Source organism: Clarias gariepinus, chromosome 24 (genome assembly GCF_024256425.1).
Source record: "Clarias gariepinus isolate MV-2021 ecotype Netherlands chromosome 24, CGAR_prim_01v2, whole genome shotgun sequence".
Taxonomy (NCBI): Eukaryota; Metazoa; Chordata; class Actinopteri; order Siluriformes; family Clariidae; genus Clarias; species Clarias gariepinus.
Genome location: NC_071123.1, coordinates 12,227,732 through 12,253,854, shown reverse-complemented (window position 1 = coordinate 12,253,854; position 26,123 = coordinate 12,227,732). Strand labels below are relative to the sequence as shown.

The 26,123-nt window shown below is 38.7% G+C and overlaps 1 protein-coding gene across 7 annotated transcripts in view; it reads left to right on the top strand.

Annotated features, from left to right (window-relative positions):
• Positions 1–26,123, top strand: part of mcc (MCC regulator of WNT signaling pathway) — a 355,742-nt gene that overhangs the window by 147,450 nt on the left and 182,169 nt on the right. For all 7 annotated transcript variants that reach the window (XM_053485491.1, XM_053485493.1, XM_053485497.1 and 4 more), the window contains 2 exons: positions 19,659–19,748; positions 21,363–21,508. In XM_053485491.1, the coding sequence (XP_053341466.1) occupies positions 19,659–19,748; positions 21,363–21,508 (236 nt within the window). The remainder of the gene's footprint in view (positions 1–19,658; positions 19,749–21,362; positions 21,509–26,123) is intronic.

The window sequence follows — 26,123 nt, the reverse complement described above, 5'->3', positions numbered from 1 at the left end:
CACAATGTAACAATCTTTGTATGATAATATGACTCGTGGCATGAATCTACACAGAGCACTTCAGTTTTAAATAATTATTCAATAACGTGATAATAATAATTAAAAATAAAATATTGTTCTTTTTGCTGTTTATGTCCACCATTTAATAATTATTTATTTATCAATAATTAAAGCTGCTCACATCGCGCACGCAATGCATTTTTAAATGCAGTGTTTAATCAAGTATATGTCGCCTCTCTTTATGAAACAAAGCTGCTCGTGTGGGGACATATCGGGAGCATTTTGATCAAAGGGGAGATTAGAAGGTAAAAGTAAAAGTGTCTACAAACAACATAGCACAATGCATGTGTGTGAATGGCCAAAATGTGGTTATGAATAAGGCTTTTAGTGAATGTAAAATGTTCATGAACCAGCGGCGTGCGCTCTTCCCCTTTGACGAGTTTGGATCTAAAATCAAACATCAATATGAGAGATTTATAAGAAATTTCTCTTTCCCAGAAATACAACAGACACACATTTATACGTGTTAAATAAGCGCTGTCTTTGCAGCGCTGTGCGAAACGCACGCCGATGTGAGCCGCCTTCCTATCTTAATCATAATATACAAATATATTTTTGCTGTGTAGTAGACCGCGCGCACAACCTCTCGCGGGCGAGCCTCTGAATACGCCGTTTTAACGGGGGTGGAGATAAACACCGCACCGGCAGAACAATGAATGCGTCGGGGAAAACAGCAAGGAAACTGACTGGCCAAACAAGCACTAACAACAGCTCAAGAGCTTGTAAAAATATATATTATTTAGACTAGCTAATTAAGTTCACTAGCTAACGATTTTATTTGTACAAAGAATGAACTGTTATATACTGTAGCTTCTGTTTGTATCGGTTTATTGTTATTATTAAAAAATAAATTTAAATATATTAAAAAAATGGGAAAATAGACCTACAGAATAGAACATTAAAATAACTTAAATATACACTTCTATCTTTGGTATAATATGGTTATAGTATAGTATATCGTGGCTGGAATTTTGTTTTAGTAAATAATATTTATGCAGTATAATCAGGGCCTCTTATTTCAATTTACTTTAGGTCGTTTGAATTGTGTCAATTTAAAATCTTCTGAATTCTACATTCTAAAATTGACATTGTTACCATTTTTAATTCCTGGAATAAGATTTTTCTTATCATAACATGCATGTTATTAATCACTTATTAATATACAAATTTGTTTTTGCTGTGTAGTGGACTGCGCACGCACAATCTCTCTCGGGCTAGGCTTTCTCTGAATACACTGTTTTAACGGGGGTGGGGATAATAACCGCACCGGCAGAACTAGACTAATGATTATGAATCCGTCAGGGCAAACAGCAAGGAAGCTGACTGGCCATTTTAATTAATCATTGATAAGTTGATGTCTTTTCGTTTCGGCTGTGAGTGGATGCACTCTCGTAATTCACGTTTCATACGAATTACATAAGCTGATTTTTATTTTTTTCCATTAGTTTATATAAAAGCAGACATTTTGCTTTCTGTAAGTATATATTTTTCACGTCTGTGAGGCGAATATACACAAAGTTTCGGTTTATTTTCTGACGCGCTCAAGTTCACAGAAACCGATACAGAATAGCGCTGTATCCTTGTTTGCTTTCATTATTTTACAACATCATAATGTTTTGTCGTCATTGTGCGTGCACTTAAAAAGTAAAGTCTTATAAAGGCTATGTAGCTTATATAGGTTTATCATATAGTTTTAGCCCATTAATCTGACAACACCTGTGACTTACCCACGTTTTCTGATACACGTTTTCTGATGAGTTTTCTGGCTACGCGAGTGTTACACATAATAAAATATAAAGGCTCACTGTGTTAACATTTATTTTGCTTAAATTCAATGGAACTAAGAAATTCCTATATTTAAGTTCTAAATTTGTACTGTAATTTTAGTACTGTGATGATAAATTTGTTTAATGTTTTACTTGTATTTTATTGTATTTTATAAGGTTTTTGCCGACGGTGATACAGCGCAATGGGGGTGCTGGGATGTGAAAATGTAATTTGTTAAAATGTTTTTAATATTTCTTAAAGAACATTATGATGATTATAACAGCCTACTGCATTTAATTCTTATAATAACGCAAAAACACATTGACATCTGCTTACGCAGTAGCACGGCCTGACAGTGTTTTAATTTTTATGGTAATTTATTTTCATTTATTTCGTTTATTGTAGTGGATTTAATAAATCTACTACAAATTTAAAAAACACAAAATATAAGATGACGAAAAACATACATGTGTAGCTTTTCTAATTACACATGATAAAATCTATAGGCTCACTGTGTTAACGTTTACTTTGCCTAAATCCAATCCTAATAAGATTTAATTTAATTTAAATTCTACATTTGTACTGTAATTTTAATACTGTGATTATGAATTTGTTTAACTACAACGTATTACTTGATTTTATCCGCTACTATGTGCAGCCCTAACAGCGCGTGGCTCATTAATCCTTAAGAGAATGAACTGATGCCCGTCAGTCAGAGGCGTCAGTCTATAGTTATATAGCGCCACTCAGCGGTAGAAGCCAGCAAACGCACAAACCCAAATGTCGCCACCACGAGGCGTGGCGGTAAAACCAGAATACCGCATAAGTAACATCTGTAGGATCTAATTCACAGGTTGACGATTTTGAAGAGGAGATGAGTAAAATTAGCTCTCTCACTTCAAGGGAAGTAAAGTATTCTAGGTTCTAATGTGATGCGATTAATTTATCATTTGTATCACTTAAATTGTCTGGTTTCAAAGCCTGAATTTTTTGCCTAATATTTATGATTTTGTTATTGAAAAAGTTCATGAAATCCTTACTACTGTATGTTGTTGTTGTGGAGATTTCTGCAGTGTCTTGTTTTTGATTAATTTAGCTATGGTATTAAATAAAAATCTAGGATTATTTTTCTTATTTTCTATAAGAGTAGAGAAATAAATTAATTTAGCAGCACTGAGAGCTTTTCTATAGTTTAGGATGCTCTCCTTCCATGCTATTTGGAATACTAACAATTTAGTTTGACGCCATTTGCGTTCTAATTTCTGAGCGGATGTGCATGTGTGGTCATTATACCAAGGAGCGAGTTTCTTATCTCTAATAATTTATATATAAAATGAAAATATGTATAAAGAAAAATATTTTATAAATATTGGTGTTTTATTAAATTCTTAACATTTTAATGGTAAGTGATTGTTGAAGACAGTTACACTATTTTGGGGGGATGGGATTGGCTTGTACAGGCTACTATACGCTGATCAGCAGTCGGCGCCCCGCTGTAACCCCACTAAGTTTGGAGGCCAGAGTTGGTTGGTTGGAAGCACGTTTAAAGGAAAAGATAACGTCACAAACACACACACAAACTCTCCGTGCACACACACACACACACACACACACAATCTCTCTGTGCAGATACACCGTGCAGAACTGAACAACAGGTCTTTACTTCATAAAACACCTGGCCATAAATAAAAAATAAATATTTAGGCCTAAAAAGTTGCTTTAAAATTCATCTAAAATTCCTTTATCGGCGTGTATAAACGCTCAGCCTTAACAAAAGGCAGCGGTTTGATCAAAAGGATGATAAACGCGTGCGAAAAGATAATAATCTGGAATATATGATAATAAATAATGAATAATTCCAACCAAATGAGATGGTACGAATGGGAAGTGTAGTGTGTTTTTTGACAGCGCTTAATCTGGTGTTTGAGTTCTATTCCACCGATCGGCTACGCATTGCTCTCCTGGTTTCGTTGCTATCCTGGCAGGCAGCTGAGTGGGCCATGGCAGTTCTACGGGCAGATACAGACACCGCCCACTCCTACAACGAATTCATCTACCAACTCAAACTCACTTTCGAACACCCAGCGGGCAAGTTGAAGATCGTCACCAAACTCTACCACCTGCGGCAGGGAGGATCGTCCGTAAGCCGGTATACTGCTGAATTCAGAACCCTTACTGTGTAGACCCCCTGGGGAGATGCTGCGCTCCGGACATCCTTCTGTCCTTCCGGACTGGCTTCGCGAATTAAAGACGAGCTCGCCGGTCGAGAACTTCCCGCCACACTGAAAGGGCTGATCCAGCTCGCCCTCCGAATTGATCAGCACCTTCTATCTTGCACGAAGCCAGCCCCGAGAACTGTCGCCCGCACCCACCTTCTCCTACGCCACACAACGACCACCTGCAGCTTTTACTACCACCACTACTGGACCTGTCGGATCTCCACCCCCTGCCGTGGTTGACACTGGAGCTGGGGGAACCCATGCAACTCGGACGTGCCTCCCTGACTGTAGCAGAACGCGAATGCCAGTTTCGAGAAGGGCTGTGTGCCTACTGTGGGTCAGCGGCACATCACCAGGCGATCTGCCCACTGCGTCCGGGAAAGGCACAGTCCCGGTGAACAGGAGGAGAGACTCACCACACCCCACCATCTGCGGAGACCGAACTGGCAGGCATGCCACCTGGACGACTCTATGTGCCCCAACGCCTAAAAACTGAGGTTCTCCAGTGGGGCCACTCGTCAATCATCGCCAGACATTCTGAAACACGACGAACCCTAATATTCATCTGACGGGTGTTCTGGTGGCTCTCCATGAGAAAAGACGTCACAAAGTCGTTCAGGCCTTCTGCTGTCTGATCAATTCCAGCTGTAGTCTGTCATCTGTTTACCACCCCCAGACTAATGGTCAGATGGAACGTACCAACCAACAACTGGAGTGCTACCTGAGATGTTTTGTTTCGGATCGCCAGCGCTCCTGGCCCCGCTACCTCAAATGGACCAAACTGTCCCATAATCTCCACGTCTCCTTAGCCACCAACCTAAGCCCATTTGAGGTTTGCCATGGTTTCCAACCTCCGATGTTTAACCATCATGAATCGGGGGTTGACGTTCCATCGGCCAAACAGTTGGTCCGTAGGTGTCGGCGGCTGTGGAACCAGGCGATTCTCGCCATCCAACGTGCCAACATCCGAATCCATCCAGTCTTTCACACATCACAGCTAAAACCCTTCATCACCTCACCCATGATCCCCTTTCGTGAGAGTCCTTAGATTAAAAAGCGTGATTATCCTGCCCATTCGTGTTCTTCCGCGTTTGTGTTTATTATTTACGCAACAAAGAGCTAACCGCTAAAGCTACGTCTTCTGGTCACATAAGGTTAGTTCTGACACATGGTTACAAATTATATTATCCAGAAGAAGCATATAGGGTGCAAAAAAGCAGCAGGCCTACAACACAACCCTGTGGAACACCAAACATTACTTTCGTTATTGCAGAATAGTCAACATTTAAATCTACAAACTGATAATGATCTGTCATGCATACAATTTACCTTTGGGATTAGTAAAGTACTCTATCTATCAAATAAGACCGGAGCTTGTAATAACTAAGCGTCTCATATAAGGCTCAAGGTTAATTTAGGACTGCAAATATTCCTAGCTCAGAGTAGGACATAAAGAACTTTTATACCTACTTTTAGGTGTAACTTTTAGTGAAGAGTAGGACTGCGCCAAGGAAAGCGTGTGACATCACTTTTTACAAAATTGTAGTCAACAAAAATGCAGTCAACGATTTATGATTTACAGAATTTTTGACCACTTAGAAGCGATTTCCTACTCTGAGGCATTTAGTCAATGTGGGCCCTGAGCCAAAAGAGGGCTGTTTCCTTAACTCCTACAACCTTTTCTAGTCTATCAAGGGGAATATTATAAGCATTGGTGTTAAAAGTTGCACTAAGCTTAAGCAACACAGGCAAGGGGACACAACCCTGATCAGATGCCATTATACAGATTTTTTTTAAAGTCTTTTTTTAAAAATTGTATTATAATTTGGGTAATTTGGGTAATTTTTAACTTTAACAAGCTCTGTCTTTGTGCTATGATAAAACCTACATCCTGATTGTATGAAGATAACAGCTGTGCTACAACACTTTTCTGGGATCTTTGAGATAAAGACGGGGTATTTCTGTATATTGGCCTATAGTGTATGACAGCTGAAAGTTGTCATGGTAAATTTCAAATTTAAAAAGGGGTTTAATAACTTCAAGTTTAAAATATCTAGGTACAAAGCCATGCTGAATAGAAAAATTTAGGTTTCAGGTCAGATGAAAGGACTACAGTTACAGTAGTTCAAAATGCAAGTTCACCTTTCTGCACTGCCAACAGCAACCCAATATCCAGTTATAAAAATGTTATTAATTGGTATGGACCAGTGGCGGCTGCTCTAAGACTGCAAGGGAAGCTCCGCTTCCTCCACTATGTCAGAAAATAAATGCTCATATATGCACTGTCGTATTTATATTGGTTTTAATAAAATTACGCTAGAACACGTTCAACTTCATGACTAGCTCATTCAGAATCAGGTATTTACTGTAGATTGTTTGACGCGATTTTCTTGTCATACATTTCCGTGCAGCACAGCTCAGCTTCTCTGGGAGTGAATGGAGCAGTGGGCTGGCCAGGACGCTGGGCTGCTGCATGATGATTGGAGGAGCTGTTTAAAAGGCAGAACCCCTTTTTTATTGACAGCATGTCTTAAGTATACATCAGCGCTACAAAGATTCCAGTTCAGTCCCATGCGGATTTGCAGGTGAAGTGGTACGACGAACTACTGCACTCTGTATTTACAGTATATTGTTTGCTGGTGATATAAACCATTTTTGTTTGTACAAATCATTCTTTAAAAAATGATAAAAAAAAACATTATTATAGGGGTCTTGACTTTGCTCCTTGTTTGAGCATTGTAAAGTTAGTTCGTTCATATAACTAAAGTAGCTCGTGGAAGGGAAAGCAAGCTAGTAAGCTGTGCATAATGGCAGACGCAGATGGTGCTAATATTGTTGACCTGCTTTTGGCAAACCATTTAGTTGTCTTCCTTACGAGAAGAGACTCAGAATTAAACGGCAGGGCAGACAAATGCCCGAGATTTATTTGGTGCAAAAATCAGGAAACAATAACAGGTCTTTTCAGCTCTCCTGGTATGACAAGGTGAACTGGCTGACTGGAAGTGCTGTGACGAAGAAAATGTACTGTTGGCCATGCCTCTTGACGAAACCTCAGGGAATGGGATGTGTTTGGTCAAACATGGGTTTTGGGGATCTGGGTAACTTTGACAGGGCATACAAAAGGCATGAAAAGTGCAAAGAACATAATGAATTTTATGATGAAGGCCTAATATGAGCTTCCCCTGTTTCAAAAGCTAGCAGTCGCCACTGGTATGGACCAATGCATGGATGCTTTTTTTTATATTAATAATAAATTCTCTATATGTTGGTTAAGTTTTGGTTAAAGACACAAAGAGAGAGCAGGATGGGGGAAAAAAACAAAAAGGAAGGAAAAAAGAACAATGTGCGAAGCCTAATGCCTAGGCCTTCTCCTAAGGCAGCTTTAGTTTTGCCCATATTTACTGCAGTAGACTCAATTATTTCACATAATTAAGTTGTGTATTTATACTCCAATGTGAATTGTCCCCAAACTTCTCTTACATTTGTTTGCTGTATTTATTTTCCCTTTATTAATCGCATAAGTATATCCTTATAAAGAATAGACAACATTAAAACGTTAAAAACACTTGATGGTAATCAGTCTCTGGCTGAAATTGCTCTTCTGTTTAGCGAAAACACTGTATAGCGGGTAAGAAGAATTGTTTAAAATGGATTGTACTTTGGACAGAATCGTCCTTTTCGCTACTATGTCCACAGAGTCAAGCTCCATGCCTAGCACAGATCCAGTCTTTTTAATTGCCTTGTCCAGTTTGTTCTAAGACACCTTCATGTTACCACCCCAAAAGTCCACAGCGTAAAAAAAATAACACTCGCCGCAATGTTTTATAGAACATCCAGATACAGATGTTAAAAGACCTGAGCCTTCGAAGAAAGTACAACCGGCTTTGTCCTTTCTTGTGGAATGCCATTGTGTTAAGTGACCAGTCGAGTTTGTTATCCAGATGGACTCCCAGATATTTGTATTCAGAGACCATGTCCACTATCTCCCCCTTGACAGATATAGGAGTCACACAAGTCTTGCTTCTCCTAAAGTCTACAACCATCTCCTTTGTTTTCCTGATGTTCAGTTGTAGGTGATTACGCTCACACCAGCAAACAAAGTCGTCCACTACAGACAGGTACTCAAAGGTGTCACCCTCCTTTATACATCCAACAACCACAGAGTCGTCAGAGAACTTCTGCAGATGGCATGACTTTGAGTTATATCTAAAGTCGGATGTATAGAGGGTAAAAAAAAACAGAGACAATACATGCCCCTGGGGAGCTCCGGTGCGGCTTATCAAAGTCTCACACAGTTCTGTAGTCGGACATACTGGGAACCTCAGGTCAGATAGTCCATGATCCAGGAAACCAAGCGGGTGTGAATGTTTATGTTCATTAGTTTCTCCCCCAGTACTGCCGGTTGGATGGTGTTAAAGGCACTGGAGAAGTCAAAGAACATCATCTTTACGGTGGTCCTAGGCTTGTCGAGGTGAGAGTAGGTTTGATCTAGCAAGTGTATGGCATCCTCTACTCCCATGAAAGGCTGATAGGCAAACTGAAGGGGACTTCACCAGGGGACTTCACCAGGGGACTTCACCAGGGGACAAGTGTATCCAGGATCAGTCTCTCAAACACCTTCATAATGTGCGATGTCAATTGATGTTAAGGTCCTATGGTTAAGATATCACATTTTGCAGTGCATCCGCAAATGCGTCCATCACACACATTTCTTATACAATAGTGATCCCAATTGACCTAAGACAGGAAATGTTTACTAGAATTAAATGCAGTGATGGGACTAACACATTACAAAAACTTTTTAGTAAGTAGTATTACTTATGCAATACTTTTGCTTGAAATTGTGATTCAAGCATCTGTGCATTTTATGTAAATTTTGTAGTCTGTCATTTGATATTTATCTTGCTGCTGATTTATCCAATTCATACGTGACCTACCATGGCAACACGACACAACATCCTATGTAGACAAATAGTTTTTGCATGGTACGTATTCAGATTTGAGAACAAATATGATTTCGCGTAGGAGATGTACCAGGCAGCAGGTTGATACTCCATTTGAAGACTTGATGTGGAGGAAGACCACTGGCTTTGGTCTTCCTGAACTCCTCCCTGTATCTCAGATACACTACCATTCAAAAGTTTGCAGTCACTTGCAAATTTCTTTGTTTTTATTTAGTGATTTATTTTCTACATTCTACAACAATACTGGTGATTTCAAAACTATAAAATAACACATATGGAATAAGGTAATTACTGACAACAACAAAAACAGCAGTTAGTTGTTATTTTTAGACACAGAGGTCAGCCTTTCTGTAATAGTTCTTGCAAGGACAGTATTGTCAAGTGCATTTGCAAAATCGGTTAAGCACCATAATGAAACTGTCTCTCATGAAGGCCATCCCAGGAGGGCGAGACCAAACCTACCTCTGCCGCATTTAGAATTATCAGCCTGAAAAATGACCAATAAACAGCACATCAGATTAGAGGCGTTATGAAGTCTTTACAGAGCATAAGTAGCAGACACATCTCACCATTAACTTTTCAAAGGAGATTAATGCATTTTTTGGATGCCTTCAGCATTCCTTTACAATGTAGAAAGAAATAAAAATCAAGAACGATCATGGAGTTAGGAAGTGACCCCAAACTTTTGAACGGTAGTGTACATGGGATGGATTGCAACTGTGGTAGATTTTTCAGGGCTCTCAATCGTAGTTGTTGTAATTATCTGCAGAACTGATAGATGAAGACACTGAGCATGGTAAAAGAGGGATCACTTTGTGATGATTCTTTGACGCCAGGAAAACTGAGGGTCATGAAGCTGCATCCAGGGGTCTCTAAGTATAATCTGCTTTTTAGCTGTTGCCGTCTCCAGAAATTATATAGATTCCATATGCAAGGCACCAAACTTGTAGTGTCAAGGGTGTTGTACATTTATTTACAGGGGTTGCTTTAGTGGTAGCGTGGGAATATTGTAACAGACTACGGTCGCATAATCAATAAAGTTCCCTGCTGTTCATGAGTCAACAAGTGCTGTAAGACCGAGAACAGTATATGAATTTTTTATAATAACTTTGAGGTTGAATGCTTCATGGGGAATAAACTGGGAAGAACTCAGTCTTGATTTGTGCCCTGGTTGCCCCCATATATGACTCAGATGCGGACAGCCTATCTTGGTGAAGAGGATGCATGTCACCTGATGATTTGGATGACCACAGTAGAAGCAGAGATGTTCCTTCTTTTGTTCAACAGCAGTTAGCATGGCATGGCTTACTTAAGTGTCACTCAAGTAAGCCATGCCAACTTTCTTGAGTAAAACACCAGTGTCAAGGGTGTTGTAAATAAATGTACAACACCCGTGACACTGGTGATGTGGGTCCCTCCCTTTGACGAGCTGACGGTCCTGAATCAAGTAATCAAGATGGATGTTCATCTCAATTAGTAACTTTAGGGATACTTGATCATCGTAGCAAGCCAGTTTAGTGAGTAAATCTAAATTCCAACCTTGGCAAAAAGCTGCTTTCAATGCATATTCATTCCAATCATTTTCTGCCACCAATGTCCGGAATTCCAAAGCATATTCTGCAGCTCATTTCTTGCCTTGTTTAAAATCCATCAGCTTCTGCCCACTTTCCTTTCCATCTTGAGAGTAATCAAAGACATGTTGAAAGAGATCAATAAATTGACTGTAGGACTGTGCTCGCCTCCTTGATTCCAGACTGGTGTGGCCCAGCATGGTGCCTTGCCTGTAAGCAGGCTCAGAAACAGGACATTATGTTGTTCAGATAATCCTTAGTGAATAGTGCTGTCTCTCCAGAATAATTATCAGGTTCGGAGATAAGTGTGTCGCATACATCCATGTGGGTTTTTCCAGCAGTCACAAAGGAAAAACTGATTAGGACAATCCAAAACGTGAAGCTGAATCAAGGTAAAAGAACATGCAAGGATCGGGCGAGGCACAATCAGAATATTAAGGGCAAAAGCAATAATCCAAGTCAAAAACAAGCTGTCACAGGTAAACAAAGGCTTGGTAAAGTCAGACTAGATATGAGATAATTCGCACTGAACCGTGGTTTAGAGTCTCTTTTAAATAAGGTGCTGTCTGACCGAACACAGGTGTTTCTGGTTAGTAATCAGGAGATCCTAAGCGGAGAAAAGAGTATTGTTGGGAGTTGTAGTCCATGTCCTCCATGTTTGTAGGCTGAATGGTTTGTAGGCTCCAATGGGAAATGGAGTTTCTTGATTTACACTGTGAATATGTGACAGTGGCTAGCAAGGTCAAGATGTTGGACAAGAAGTTTGAGTGTGTCAGTCATGAACAAAAAATGTGAAAGAGCTTCACGATAAAAAAAAAAAAAAAAGCATACAGGAGTCTTTCAAGCTAAATTAGAAGTAGGAGTCAAGTTTATTAAGGAGTGTAGGCTGGGTGCTAAATAGTAGTGCCAATAATAACTTTCCCATCAGTGTTTAATTGATGGTACTAAGTTAGTAATCTATTAACACAATGTAAGGATCTATCCAATAATGGAAACTTCAATTCCCTTTGTAATTGCTCTGGATAAGAGAATATATATATATATATATTGAGTGGATGTTCGAATGAGACACGTGTGTTGCTGAGTTTTTTAAGACATTCTGGCATAACAAATACAAAGGCTATACCTTTATAGCACATAAGAGGCTAGAGGATTCGATTCATACCTTTTGTTAAATCATTTAGTGAAAGAAGGAATAAGGTCTGATATATTTGCACAAGGTGGTAAAATTCTATGCTTTAGAGATTCAGTCTTTCTTGCCCAGCTTAGCAGCCTCCCTAAAGCCATGGGGTTTTCAGAAAAAAAGGTTATTTTCCACATTTCTGGAACACCTTGGACCACCAAAACAATGTAGGTCCTTATCCTAAGCCTAAATTTTACGGCGTGGATAGCATGATACCTAAAGACAATAGTTTTTCAAGTGGTACGCAACGGTATCTGACAAAGTCTTTGATTTGAAGAAAGAGATGGCTAAATACTGTGTAAATGACATCGACATTTTGAAAAAGGGGTGTTTAGCTTTCAAAAAGATACTCCAGAGTACAAAGGTCGACCCTTTTAAATGCATAACAATTGCTTCTGTCTGTATGAAAATCTTTAGGACCATGTTTCTTCCTAAAAACACTCTAGCTATTCCGCCGCTTGACAGTTACATCAATAGGAAGAAATCTTTCTTAACACCGTCAATTCAGTGGTTCAACTACATCTCGGTCACGCAAAATCTACCCATTCGGCATGCTTCGAACGAGGGTGAAGTAAGGTTTGGTAACTTTTTTTTATGCAGATGGTTACTGTAAAGTGACTCAAACACGAAAGGCTTCTAAGTTTCTTGGTTGTGAAAAGTGTTTTCCTTTCATGACCCCGCATCCTCTTAGCTCATCTCACACTAGCTTCGGAGATGTCCGTCAAAATATGATGGAAAAAAAAAACTTTCCAAGAAGTTCATGATTTACAAATCACAGTAATGTGGGAACACAAGTGTAATGAAGCGAAGAAAACGGATAACCAGGTCATAACCTTTCTAAAAGACTTTGATTTTCCGGAGTGTTTAAACCCTCGTGATGCTCTTTATGGCGGTCGAACTAACGCGCTTCATTTACATTATGTTGCACAGCCGGGTGAAAGAATCGATTATTACGATTTCACATCTCTTTACCGTACGTTAATAAGACAAAGACATACCCGATTGGTATGATCCAGCCTCTAGAAAATTACTTTGGTATTATTAGAGCAAAAGTTTTACCACCTCAAAGTCTGTGGGTGCCTGTTCTTCGCTTTCAGGTAAAAGGCAAACTCCTCTTTCCTTTATGCAGAAGTTCATGTTTTCTGATATGTATAACGTAAATCAGTTCTCTTTTTTAAATGATGATGTTGCAATTGTACAATGGCGTCATGCAGAGGAGAGACTGTGGACTTACAGGAAAGGTGTTTATAAACTGATTCTGATAGTGTAATTTTTAAAAGTAAGAAAGGTGACTGGATGCCCCCGTTGAGTGATTATTTAGGTGGTTTCAAGAGCAAATTAGATGACGAAGATCAAATAGTTTAATTCATCAGCACCGGTCCTAAAACATTTGGATACAAAACTATAAAAGGTAAAACAACAATGAAAGCTAAGGATATCACTTTAAATTACAATAATTCTGAAGTAGTCAATTTAAAATCACTGACAGACCTGGTGGATAATCATGTAAAAAATCTGGATCAAACTAGTCAGCTTATAACTGCGATAAAAAGGGCTTTCATTTGAAAAACAAGCCACAGTTGAAAAGGTTTAGGTTCGTGTACGATAAGCGTGTTTTACTGTATGACTTTACAACTCTCCCTTACAGTATGGCTATTAAGACTCTTTATGTATATACGTTTTTGTGTATAAATGTATATGTGTATATATGTACTGTATATATCTGATTTTTGCTGTTGTTGTTGCGTTTTTAGAACTTGATTGAACATGAACGTTTCTGCTTTTGATGCGAGGATGCTAGTGCCTTTTTCATGTATTGTGTGCGGACCCAATAATAGTGGAAAGTCTTATTTTATTAAAATATTGTTGGAAAACTGTGAAGACGTAATGTCGCTAGTTCCTGAAAACATTGTATTGTGTTACAGGTGTTGGCAACCTCTGTACGACGAATTGTTGGGAAGAATAAATATAAAATTTCTTCAAGGAATCCCTGATTCTTTGTGTGATGATGAACTGTTTCCCCCTAGCAAAACAAACTTATTGGTAATCGATGACTTGATTGAATCTGCGAGTAAAAACGACGAAGTAGAAAAGGCGTTTACTAAATACAGGCATCATCGCAACCTATCGGTTATTTACTTGGTTCAGAATCTCTTTTTTCAAGGCAAGGCAAATAGAACGATCAACCTGAACTCCAACTGAATGGTTCTTTTCAAAAACCCTAGAGATAAGTTACAGATCAGCGTACTAGCGCGTCAAATGTATCCCGGCAACAACAAGTACTTTTTAGAATCAAGTTTTCAAGATGCCACTTCTAGACCTTACGGGTATTTACAGTGGTGTTAAAAACTATTTTCCCTTCCTGATTTCTTATTCTTTTGCATGTTTGTCACACTTAAATGTTTCTGTTAATCAAAAACCGTTAACTATTAGTCAAAGATAACATAACTGAACACAAAATGCAGTTTTTAAATGAAGGTTTACGTTATTAAGGAAGAAAAAAAACTCCAAATCTACATGGCCCTGTGTGAAAAAGTGATTGCCCTCTTGTTAAAAAATAACTTAACTGTGGTTTATCACACCTGAGTTCGATTTCTGTAGTCACCCCCAGGCCTGATTACTGCCACACCTGTTTCAATCAAGAAATCACTTAAATAGGAGCTACCTGACACAGAGAAGTAGACAAAAAGCACCTCAAAAGCTAGACATCATGCCAAGATCCAGAGATACTTAGGAACAAATGAGAACAAAAGTAATTGGGATCTATCAGTCTGGTAAAGGTTATAAAGCCATTTCTAAAGCTGTGGGACTCCAGCGAACCACAGTGAGAGCCATTATCCACAAATGGCAAAAACATGGAACAGTGGTGAATCTTCCCAGGAGTGGCCGGCCGACCAAAATTACCCCAAGAGCGCAAAAGACCCCAGGACAACATCTAAAGAACTGCAGGCCTCACTTGCCCCAATTAAGGTCAGTGTTCACGACTCCACCATAAGAAAGAGACTGGGCAAAAACGGCCTGCATGGCAGATTTCCAAGGCGCAAACCACTTTTAAGCAAAAAGAACATTAAGGCTCGTCTTAATTTTGCTAAAAAACATCTCAATGATTGCCAAGACTTTTGGGAAAATACCTTGTGGACCGAGACAAAAGTTGAACTTTTTGGAAGGTGCGTGTCCCGTTACATCTGGCATAAAAGTAACACAGCATTTAAGAAAAAGAACATCATACCAACAGTAAAATATGGTGGTGGTAGTGTGATGGTCTGGGGTTGTTTTGCTGCTTCAGGACCTGGAAGGCTTGCTGTGATAGATGGAACCATGAATTCTACTGTCTACCAAAAAATCCTGAAGAAGAATATCCGGCCATCTGTTCGTCAACTCAAGCTGAAGCGATCTTGGGCGCTGCAGCAGGACAATGACCCAAAACACACCAGCAAATCCACCTCTGAATGGCTAAAGAAAAACAAAATGAAGACTTTGGAGTGGCCTAGTCAAAGTCCTGACCTGAATCCTATTGAGATGTTGTGGCATGACCTTAAAAAGGCGGTTCATTTTAGAAAACCCTCAAATAAAGCTGAATTACAACAATTCTGCAAAGATGAGTGGGCCAAAAATCCTCCAGAGCGCTGTAAAAGACTCGTTGCAAGTTATCGCGAACGCTTGATTGCAGTTATTGCTGCTAAGGGTGGCCCAACCGGTTATTAGGTTCCGGGGGCAATTACTTTTTCACACAGGGCCATGTAGGTTTGGATTTTTTTTCTCCCTAAATAATAAAAACCATAATTTAAAAACTCCATTTTCTGTTTACTTGTGTTATCTTTGACTAATAGTTAAATGTGTTTGATGATCAGAAACATTTTGTGTGACAAACATGCAAAAGAATAAGAAATCAGGAAGAGGGCAAATAGCTTTTCACACCACTGTATTTGTTGACCTGAAAGCACAAACACTTCTTTCTCAAAATGTCGATGTCATTTACACAATATTCAGCCATCTCTTTTTTTTAAAGTCAAAGACATTGTCAGATACCGTTTATCCTGAGCCTAAATTTTACAGTGTGGATAGCGGATGCCTAAAGACAGAGAAGAGTTTATTAAGTGGTACGCAACTGTACCTGACCTACATAGTTTTGGTGGTCCAAGGTGTTCCAGAAATATGGAAAATAACCTTTCTTTTTTTCTGAAAACCCCATGGCTTTAGGGAGGCTGCTAAGCTTCATGGGCAAGAAAGACAGGCTATCGATGTAGGACTGACAAAAATCAGGATCTCTAAAGCATAGAATTTTACCACCTTGTGCAATGATAACAGGCATTATTCCTTCTTTCACTAAATGCTTTAACAAAGGTATAAATCAAACCCTCTAGCATTATGTGCTATAAAGGTATAGTCTTTGTATTTGTTACGCCGGAATGTCTTAAAAAACTCAGGAACACACCTGTCTCCTTCGAACATCCACTCCCTACCGTGAAAATCAATACAGCATAAGCAATTAGCTGCAGTATATGACCTCCTGTTTCCTGTCTAGTTTCAACATCATAAAATATGTGATTGCTATTTGGCAATTCTTTCTTTGCCGGTTGTATGAAACAGCTATCGTATAGCTGTCTTCATCAAGTATTTCGCCGCAGAGTGTACACATTCTCTCATGACACACCTTTTTTAACGGTTAAAAGGGTTCTGGTGTGTTACGCTATTGCAGTTCCTACAGTAGAAACCCGTTTCACACAATGAATATTCACCATCGCTCGACTGAAGCTTTGCTTTATGTACATCAAAATTTGGACCTACATAACCTTGAACAGTCTGAACATTCAATTACCTTTTGAACATGTTTGTAACAATTCGAATTACGACATATGTTACAGTTAATTTTGCATCGATGTTTCCGTGAATCATTCAATCCTGAATGACAGAAATGACAAATGTAACTAGACTCCAAAAGCCCCGTGATGCTTTTAACACCGTAACAGTGATTGTCGTGCAAAAACAAGTATAGCATATTTTCATGCGGTGTCCTGCTGTTTTTAAACAAAAAGGGTATCAGGCTTTATTGTCAGAACAGTAAACAATTACAATTTAACAGTTCAACGATGCCTCAAATTTTAATACATCAGCGAAGGTTACCGCTATGTCTTCAGTTAACCCAACATCGTGTAGGATTTGCTTAGCAATCTGTTCTATTTGAAAACTGCTTTTTCCGGGATAAAGCAAAACACATTTTTTCTGAACAGCTTTTAAACTGAAGACTGAATGCATTTTTCTACTACCTGTACCACCGCGAGGCGGTCGAACTATTTGGATTATTCAGGAGTATTGTCTGTAAAAATTTCACGCTTACTTTAAATTGCATTTTCAATCAAATTCAAAAAAGACTGCAAATCGATAGACCCATTGACTAATTGAATGCGTGATGACAAATTAAGCATATTACCTCTAATTTCAACAGTGACAACATCCTTGGGCGAAATCATTTCATTTGCCACATCTATCAAACTGCTTAAAATTTCTAAAACATAATTATAAAAATCTGCAAAGCTGTCAACATTAGCGATCGAGGAAAAATTCACCCTCCTTCTTACCTCAGTGTTGTTGAATCTGTCACGATTATTTATCCTAATATTAGGATCACACCCATTACCCATTGTGCATTTTGGACATTCAGAGATGGTACATTTTCCTCATCAACGTCTCTTTGCACATTTTAAACAACAAGGGATAGTACGCTCTCCTCAGCGTTATTTATTTGAGGGTTCGACGTTTCAGGGATGTGTTGATTATCAGTTACAGAGTTTTATGAAATGTTGACAGGGGGATTGAATAAGTTAACCAGATTGTGATTTAACAATATAAGACTTTGATTAAGATCATGAAACAAATCTAGAGGAGGTAATGGGTCCTGAAATGTTTCTGGAGATTTTAACTGATTGTTACTAATGCGATATTGAGGAGGTAAGGTCAATGATTCGTTTAAACGATTGACCGCTTCAATTAAATCCGGGTTTAACTGTGTGGATGACGGTTGATCATTTAGGCTATTTTGGAACATTAACAAATTACGATTTAATTAAAAAAATATGTCCTGTTGCGTTGTTGGTGTATTGGGTGCATTTGGGGCTGAGTTTTGGCTAAAATCTTCAGTCCAAGTATTGCTCAGACCTGATGGTCTTAAACTTTCATTTAGCTGGTTGACTGTGTTGATTAAATAAGGGTTTAACTGCGTAGACGACAGTTGATCATTTTGGACTGAGTTTTGACTGGAAATTTCGCTTTGACTAGCAACATGGTGGGGGGGGGTGTTACATTTTCATTTAACTGGTTGATTACAGTGGATAAGAAAGTGTTCAGGGCTGTGTACTCATTATCAGGCTTGATTTTTTTACTGTTACCTTTTGCGGCTGAAATGTTATTGCTGTAGATCATTTCTCTGCCATAGCTAATATGAAATATCCTTAACAAATCTACAATACTTATGACACACCTATTCAACTATTTAAGATTATTATGCAACAATGAAACAATTTCCGCAGGTGAACCGGTATAAACCACGTTATTAAGATGACCAAAATTTACATTCATACATACATTTGATGTTGAAAATCATCCAGTGCATTGTTTAGCCCGCGTCCTTCTTCAGCAGCGCGGTGTTCTGGATGAAAATTCTCTTCTACATTACCAGCATGTCTAATATCGTTAGCTATACTACTGTCATTTATATGGACATTTTGTTTTGTGTTTTTTCAGTTTAGATTTTGATTTAAGTTTTGTAGGGTTTGGCTCTTATGTTGGCAATGTTTACTGTTGATGTTCTGTGTGTGTCTAAGTTTGTGAAGATGACTCAGTCTTGTCAAACGTGGTGTGTTTAATGTGTCTGTAAGTATTGTTTGTGTCATCCTGTTTAACTAGTTAGGTAAGTAGATAGGTGTGTGTTTGGCTAGGAGCTTGGTTAGCTAAAACCCATGTTGAGCTAACTGTCATGCTTCTAGCCATAGCCCCTTTGTGTTTCTAGCCTTTTTGTGTCTCTAGTCTAGTGGTGTCTTTAGTCTCTGTGTGTCCCCTAGCCTAGTCTCTGTGTGTCCCCTAGCCTTGCCTCTGTGTTTCCCCGTCCAGAGTCCCTAGTGTGTGGTTAGCTATTAGGTATGTGTAGCTATGTGCATGTAAAGCTTAGTTAGATGTATATGTAGCTGACTGCCATGGTTAGCTAATAAATATGTCTAGCTGATTGCCATGTTTTTAGCCTTAGTCCTGTCTCTAGTCCCTCGTCTCGTCCTGTCCCTCGTCTCTCGTCATGTTTTCCCCCGTTTCAGCTCCATGCTTAGTTTGTGGGTCATCTCCTGTGTGTCGCCCTTAAGCCTGTGTTTCGCCACAGGGCGTAGGCTATGTGTTCTTAAGCCTGTGTTTCGCCACAGGGCTTATGCTAGGTGTCCTTAAGCCTGTGTTTTGCCATAGGGCTTAGGCTTCCTGTAACAGGTATTACAGCCTGTCTGTGTCCCTTAGCCGGTGTCTTGCCAGAGCGCCCATGTTTCACCCTATGTTTTTGAGTATTGTTTGAGTTTGTTGTTTGTTTTTTTGTTTGTTTTGTGTGTCTTGATTATTTATATACTGTGGACCTTATTAAAAGTCTCTTTTTGGTTACAAAACCCCTCTGCGCTTATGCCTGCTCTTCCGCCCACGTGACAACATCCGCCATTACACCCTGTTCGTGACATGAATTTGGTTTTAATTTGGTTCCAATGCCATAGGAGGATAGTGCGTTTAATTTCAGCTTTAATATATTGTGTTAAATGTCTTAATAAAAAAATAACTGTTAATATGCAGATTTTTTTACCTGACATAATATAGTGTATGTTATTAGATTAATCCATGTAGTTGGTAAATTCTTTTGTGTGTCTTGCAGAGGGCAGAGAGAGTAAAGCTGTCCATATGCCGATCAGAGTCATCGTTAATGAAAGGAGCTGTGCTAGGCTCAGAGATGAACACTACAAGGGTAAGGGGAAGGGGAAATATTCTGGGTACCAGTTGAAAGAAAATGAGTAATTCTTGACCGATTTATACCATGGCTATGTTATCATTTTGTGTTTGAGAAACCGGTTCCCTCACAGTATTTTGTATTTAAGTTTATAGCCATTCATAACAGCTCAATAAATATTCAATATTTATTGAGAAAATATTCTCGCGGTAGGGAGAGTCTCAGTGAGGATCCATGTAAGAGAAATGGACAAATTAAACGACAGCCAATGACACATGGACTTTGGAGTGATGTATCAGAATCTAAGAAAAAAATTGGCTGTTATGGTGTTGTGTGTGAATCTCAGCCATGAGATTCACACAGCTGTGCGTATTTCTTGACGCAGCTTTTAAAGTCCATACTATAGCTATCAACTTACCATAAAGAAGCACGCAATGCCACCTACTGTTTATATCATTAAATTTGCATGCGTGTGTATGAGTTTGGATAAGTAAAGTAATGATAGTGTTACTGGTTATTACATTTTTATTATGTAAATTAGTATAGCAAACAGTTCTTTAAGAATATGTCCATCCTGAGAATGCCAGTAGTGATGTATAGTAGTCGTATATGCAGGAAGATGTTTGTGTAGTCCTTTCTCTGTCTTTTAAAAGCCAGACAGGAAGACAACCATACACACTGCCACAGAGCTCTCTGCTACTTAGCTACTGGTCCTAACAGTACATTACCTCCAAATTTAATGTATCTTACTTTTCATCATTAATTTAACACTAATATTGACTTTTATATAACAAGTCTGTGTTATAGCACAAATTGGTCATACTCATGCTGCTCATCAGAGCTGATTCCAAGACATGGTCAATGTTCCCTTGTTCATCTGAATTTTACAATTGCATGAGCTTTTAGGAGTCTACTAAACAAAATTGTCAATTAATTGCCTAATCCCTGCTGCCTTAGAGTAAACAAACTATCTCGATTAAATTCCAAGTCCAGCCTGCTTGCTGCCAAATATTGGCCTAAATATAATAAATGTTTATGTAATAATATATTTTCTCAATAAATATTAAATATTTATTGAGCAAATTTATAAGCTCACATGTACATTTTAAAATTAAGTAAAAATATATATATATATTAAGGAGCCCTGTACCTCATGCAAAAATTTTATACAGATGTCTTATACATTTGGAAAATTATTGTATTTTAGCATATTAAAATATGTGGCAGTGGGTATTTAAAGAGAAATTATTGGTAGTGCATCTGTAATGATAATCAATTAGTAGAATTTTAATATCTGCAGATGCAAAAATTGCATTGGCTTATCACACAAATATTAAGTTCCATTACCTTTGCTATAAAATAATACATGATAGAAAAAACTCTACCAATAGGGCTAGTGCTATATGAGATGATATTTAAAATTTGCCAGGCATATTTTTAAATGCAGAAATCCAGTCTGTTTCTGCCTTTTAATCCCTGTCCTATTTTTACAAGCACTTTTTTTGCAGTACAGTGTAGATACAGTAATCAAATTCACTGAAGTAATAACTGAACAAACAGAATTTTTTATTATTAAAAAATAAGAACAAGAAAAAAAATTATGTATGGTTTTCTCTCTCTCTTTATGTGCAGGTGTCGAGTAATGTAGGAGAGCATCTGTCACACACACAGGTCTACTCTAACATTCAGGAGATCTTCCAGACACTTTATTTGCACGGTTCTGCCATCTCAAATGACAAAATCCAGGAGTTTGAGGTTGAGACTGAGCGATTAAACAGGTTCAGGACGCACACACACCCACACACGCACACACATACACCACTGTGTACACCACAGTAAAAACTTCTATATAAAGGTCAGTAAAGAGCAATAAAATAAACTGTCAGCATATGGTATGGCAACCCTTTCACTATTTGGAGTTTTATATGGAAACTAGCTAGTAAAATTTTCTGACGATTTTGGAGAATAGTAGAGTAAAATTCCACAATAAAGAAGAGAAGGGAGACACATGATTAGCACAGAAACTCAAATAAAAGTAAGTTTATTATACTAAACAGTTCAGATTTAAGCCTCTCCAGTATGACATGCTTGGATGAACTACAGTACTTGGATTCCTACTGATTTGTTTCATATTTTATTTGGAGCAACAAAATGATTACCTGGGTATCTGAAATCCTATCTAGTCACTGGCTACTCTAGTAATGGTGGCACACCAATTTAACCTGTTTAACTTAGGTGCATTGTTCATGGTACAGTATTTGTAAAATAGACTCCAGCTTACTTAATACCTCTCCCTTTTCCTAGCCTACACTGTAAAAAAAACTGCAAAAAGTCTCTGGAACACCTCAAATGTTTTGCAGAGTTGTGGTGGATACTGCAGGTTCAGAGCATATGTCATCCCCAGAAGCAGGCAACATGCCCTGGCCAGATTTCCAAGATCAGTAAGCACTGGGATTCCCTCAATGATGATGCCCACTGCATCTGGTTCACGGCAGACATATATCTGCATATTGCGCATTTTCAAGTTCTCATAAACTGAACAATAAGTGGCAACAGAGAACAATCTTTAAAAGCCAGGTGTGGTTAAGTAAGTTATATCATCAGATGCCATCTGCTGTTTTGGAAGATGAAGTTGCTCCATTGCATTTGTGAGAAAATAGGTTGGGCGCATGTGTGAGAAAATACGGAGGGTGCATTTGTGAGAAAATACGGAGGGTGCATTTGTGAGAAAATACGGATGGATACTTTTGTGAGAAAATACGGAGGGTGCATTTGTGAGAAAGTTGAATTTTTTTCTTTGCAAATCGGATTGTGTTTGTTTGCAAAACGCTGCATTTGTGAGAAAGTCTTTTTTTTCTTTGCAAAGCAGATTGTGTTTGTTTGTTAAATTTTGGCACATAATTGACTCCATAGATGAGCTCTTGCCCACTCTCTCCCATGTATTCAATGAGGCATCTCAGAGTCATGTCTCTCTTCTTCACCACAGAGGTACTTGCATCCTATAGTTGGTAAGTGAATAATGAAAAAACTGAATCTTGCAGGCAATATAATAAACATACAATGTCATTATCAGTGTGGCTCTGTACTACCTATTCAACAAAGCTTTATATTATATATTAATTAGGAGCTGTAAACAAAAATGTTTTTTTTTTGTTGCAATATTCACTTAATTAGGCAAGACAAGTAAATAAAGTACTTATTGTATTAATATGCATCTGCAACATTGTTACTACTTTTGCCTCACCTGTATCAGTTCCAATAACAAGTTCTTGATGCGTTGACCAGCCGCTCCGCCCTTCGCACTAAACAGGTCAAGAAGTTTTGGAGTGTACTTCTCCAGCTGGGACATAAACACTGATTCTAGTAGAACTGCAGCACACGTTCGGTCACATTCTTATGCAATCTAATACTCCATAAAACATGTGGGGTGGATCTTTAGTATGTAAACAAAAACTGAGTGAGCAGCATGTCCATGATAAATCATTTACCTGGAATGGTTAAAAGAGGGAAGGCCATCTTTCTTTTAATATTGCCACATCTGGGGATTGTGCAACCACTTCCATTCTTCTGAAGCTATATGTCCTGGCCATCATATGATTTACGCTTTTGACGTCCCTTTTCTTGCTGGCTTCTATTAGGTCAAGCCTCACATTCTCAAGGCTGCTGTCCGTTTCACCAGAAGGGTGCTGAGGCAGGTAATTTACTTCCGCCCTCTTTGGTTTCTTGATGTTTTTAGCAGGTTTTCTGTCATCTCCCATCTTGTGTTTCATTGAGTTTATCAGAAGTTCAGGGCTTCCCAATGCTTTACGTTTGGTACGATAGTTTCCACATTTGTATTTCAGGCTTTGTTCCCACCCATAAATTCCATTAAAAGACCCAGGCTCAAACAGGGATGCTTTTCTATTAGTGCCTGTGCTACTGCAGATCTCTGGGCATCATTGGGGTATGCTGTGTAGCAAAACATGGCCTCTGCCAGGCGCTCCAAAATATCAGGTTAGACACTGGGTGATGTCAATAGGGTGCCATCTCTTAAATAAATTTCTTTACCTTGACTTAAAGCCAGCTCAGTATTGTGTGAGAAAATTGGAATTGGAAATACAGCAGACCATGGATTTTGCCTTTCAGATGGTGAAGGAGACAAAATCACAGTATCATCTGAGTCAGAGTGCGTCACAGACCCAGAAAAAAAGCACACACTGGAGGTATCAAGGGTGCTTTCCTGGGGAACAAGGGTCAGTGTTACGTTTATGGGAACATACACTACTTTCAGTGTGTCTTTATCTTTGAGTTCCTTTGTGGTCATTAGAGTGAAAAAGTCATCAAACTCTTCATCTTTGTATTGAACACTGATTTCAGTGGTGATGGCAAATTGTTTTTGGATGGCTGCAACCAATTCATCAACAGTTGAGGATGTGCCACTTTTGAGTGAAAGTTTTTTGACCTCGTGATCAATGAGGACCCGGAATCTGACTGGATCCATGTCTAGAAAGACAGAAGAAACAAATATACAAAGTCATACTCAACACTGCAGACAGATGTGGCGCTTTAATTTCACCATGAGCTTTCCTGCAACAATATGGGCTGACAGGGGACAAACATCACTAAGGTTTTGTTGTTCAACAAGAGTTATGTGATCTGTCTTCTCAAGATGAAATCCACGATAGTGTTCATCATACCAGGACATGAGTGTTTTCACAATAAAATGCACCTTTTCCTCAAAAAGGGCAATTTGAACAATCTCTGCAAAATCAGGAAGACCAGCAGTACCACCATAGGCCACAATCATGCCTTTTGAGTACCTTGTTCCATGAAAGGTGACTGTATCAGCCAGCTGTACTTGAGACTGACAAGAAAACAGATGCTTGATTGATTCCTGAACATTTACATGCAGGACATCTAATGGCACTGATGTGACTTTTACAACACTAAGAGCAGGTACAACTGTTGTGGAATGCAAGTGATGACTTATCAAAAGCTGAAGCTTTTTGGCCAGAGAAAGGAGAATGTTCTTAAAGTTGCCAGTATGTCTCACGATCTGCTTAAATTGGCTGTGTTTTGCTTAAAATCTCATTGTCCAGAAAGCAATCACAGGTCCAAAAGCATTTTTTAATGCAGGATAGTGTTCTAAGAAGTGGTGCTTTGGGATTAACCCTTCATTAGGAAATACTTCTTGGAATCTATGTCGGTGTTTGGAAATTTTTGAGTCAAGATATGCAACGCTTTCTTTGTTGTGGACTGGGGAAACAAGTTCAATGATGTCTTTTAAAGACATGAGTAGAAGCCAGGCTGGATCATTTAAAGGTATTATATGTCAATAATGAATGGCAGCAGTCGTATGAGGGCCCAATTTTCATGTGTGTTTCCTCCAATCTTCTTTTTTGAGGAAAAAGTTGTAGGCAATGGCTGAGGACAATCAGTTTTGTCAGACCATTTATACGGAAATTGTGTGATGGCACTGTTAAGTTCACTGAAAGTGAAATATTTTTTTGAGATAAAAACACTGAAGCACAGACACAATTCGAAGGGAACGATGCCTTCAAAAATGTCGTGCAATATATCGGGTGGATAGCTAGTCAGACAGTGGAAATAGTTTAGATTTTCAGTAAGTGGGCAGGCTTTTTTTACACCGTAACAGTGTGTCAAAGCTGGATTTCCTTTAACGGTCAATAAATGATTCTCTTTGGTCCGAGCAGGAAATGCACTTGACCTCACCTCCTTTCTTTGAAATTCTGACTGCTCTATAAGACAAAATCTACAAATGGTCCACAAAAATTTTCCACAATTCCACAAATTGAATGTGCCCCAAGGTTATCAGCGGCTACACAAAACACAGAGCCTTTAACATGTTGTCTAACACTGGAAATGTAGACACAGTCACGCTCCAAAATAGCAATATCTTTTAACAAAGGAGCAAGCACTTCAGTGTAGCCAAATCTTTTGATGTCAACTGCTTTGCATAAAAGGGCCAAGTATACTGAGTTAAAAGTGGATCGTGATGAATGAGGGATGTTGCCAAAGACCCAGTATAAAGCTGTGATTTTATGCTTTTTCCTTGATGTACCCAGGGGGTTACAAATTTCAAAGTCATCTACATACAACACAAGTGCAATTCTTAGCTCTTCAGAATAAAAGGAATTCTCTTTATAGACTGTACCATCACGATATGATCCATATTGAATAGATGACAACTGGTCCTGTTCTTTACTCAAAACTTTTTCTCTAAGATTTTCTTTACCCAAAATCTGAACTAAGGACTGGAGAATTGGGATGTACTGGAAACTTCTAATTTCATTTGGTTCGAGGATGTATTCAACGGGCTCAACAACTCCAAATTTTTCTTTATAATACTGTTGCCTTCTAAATGATGATGAAAGAGGACCACCAGCACTAAGT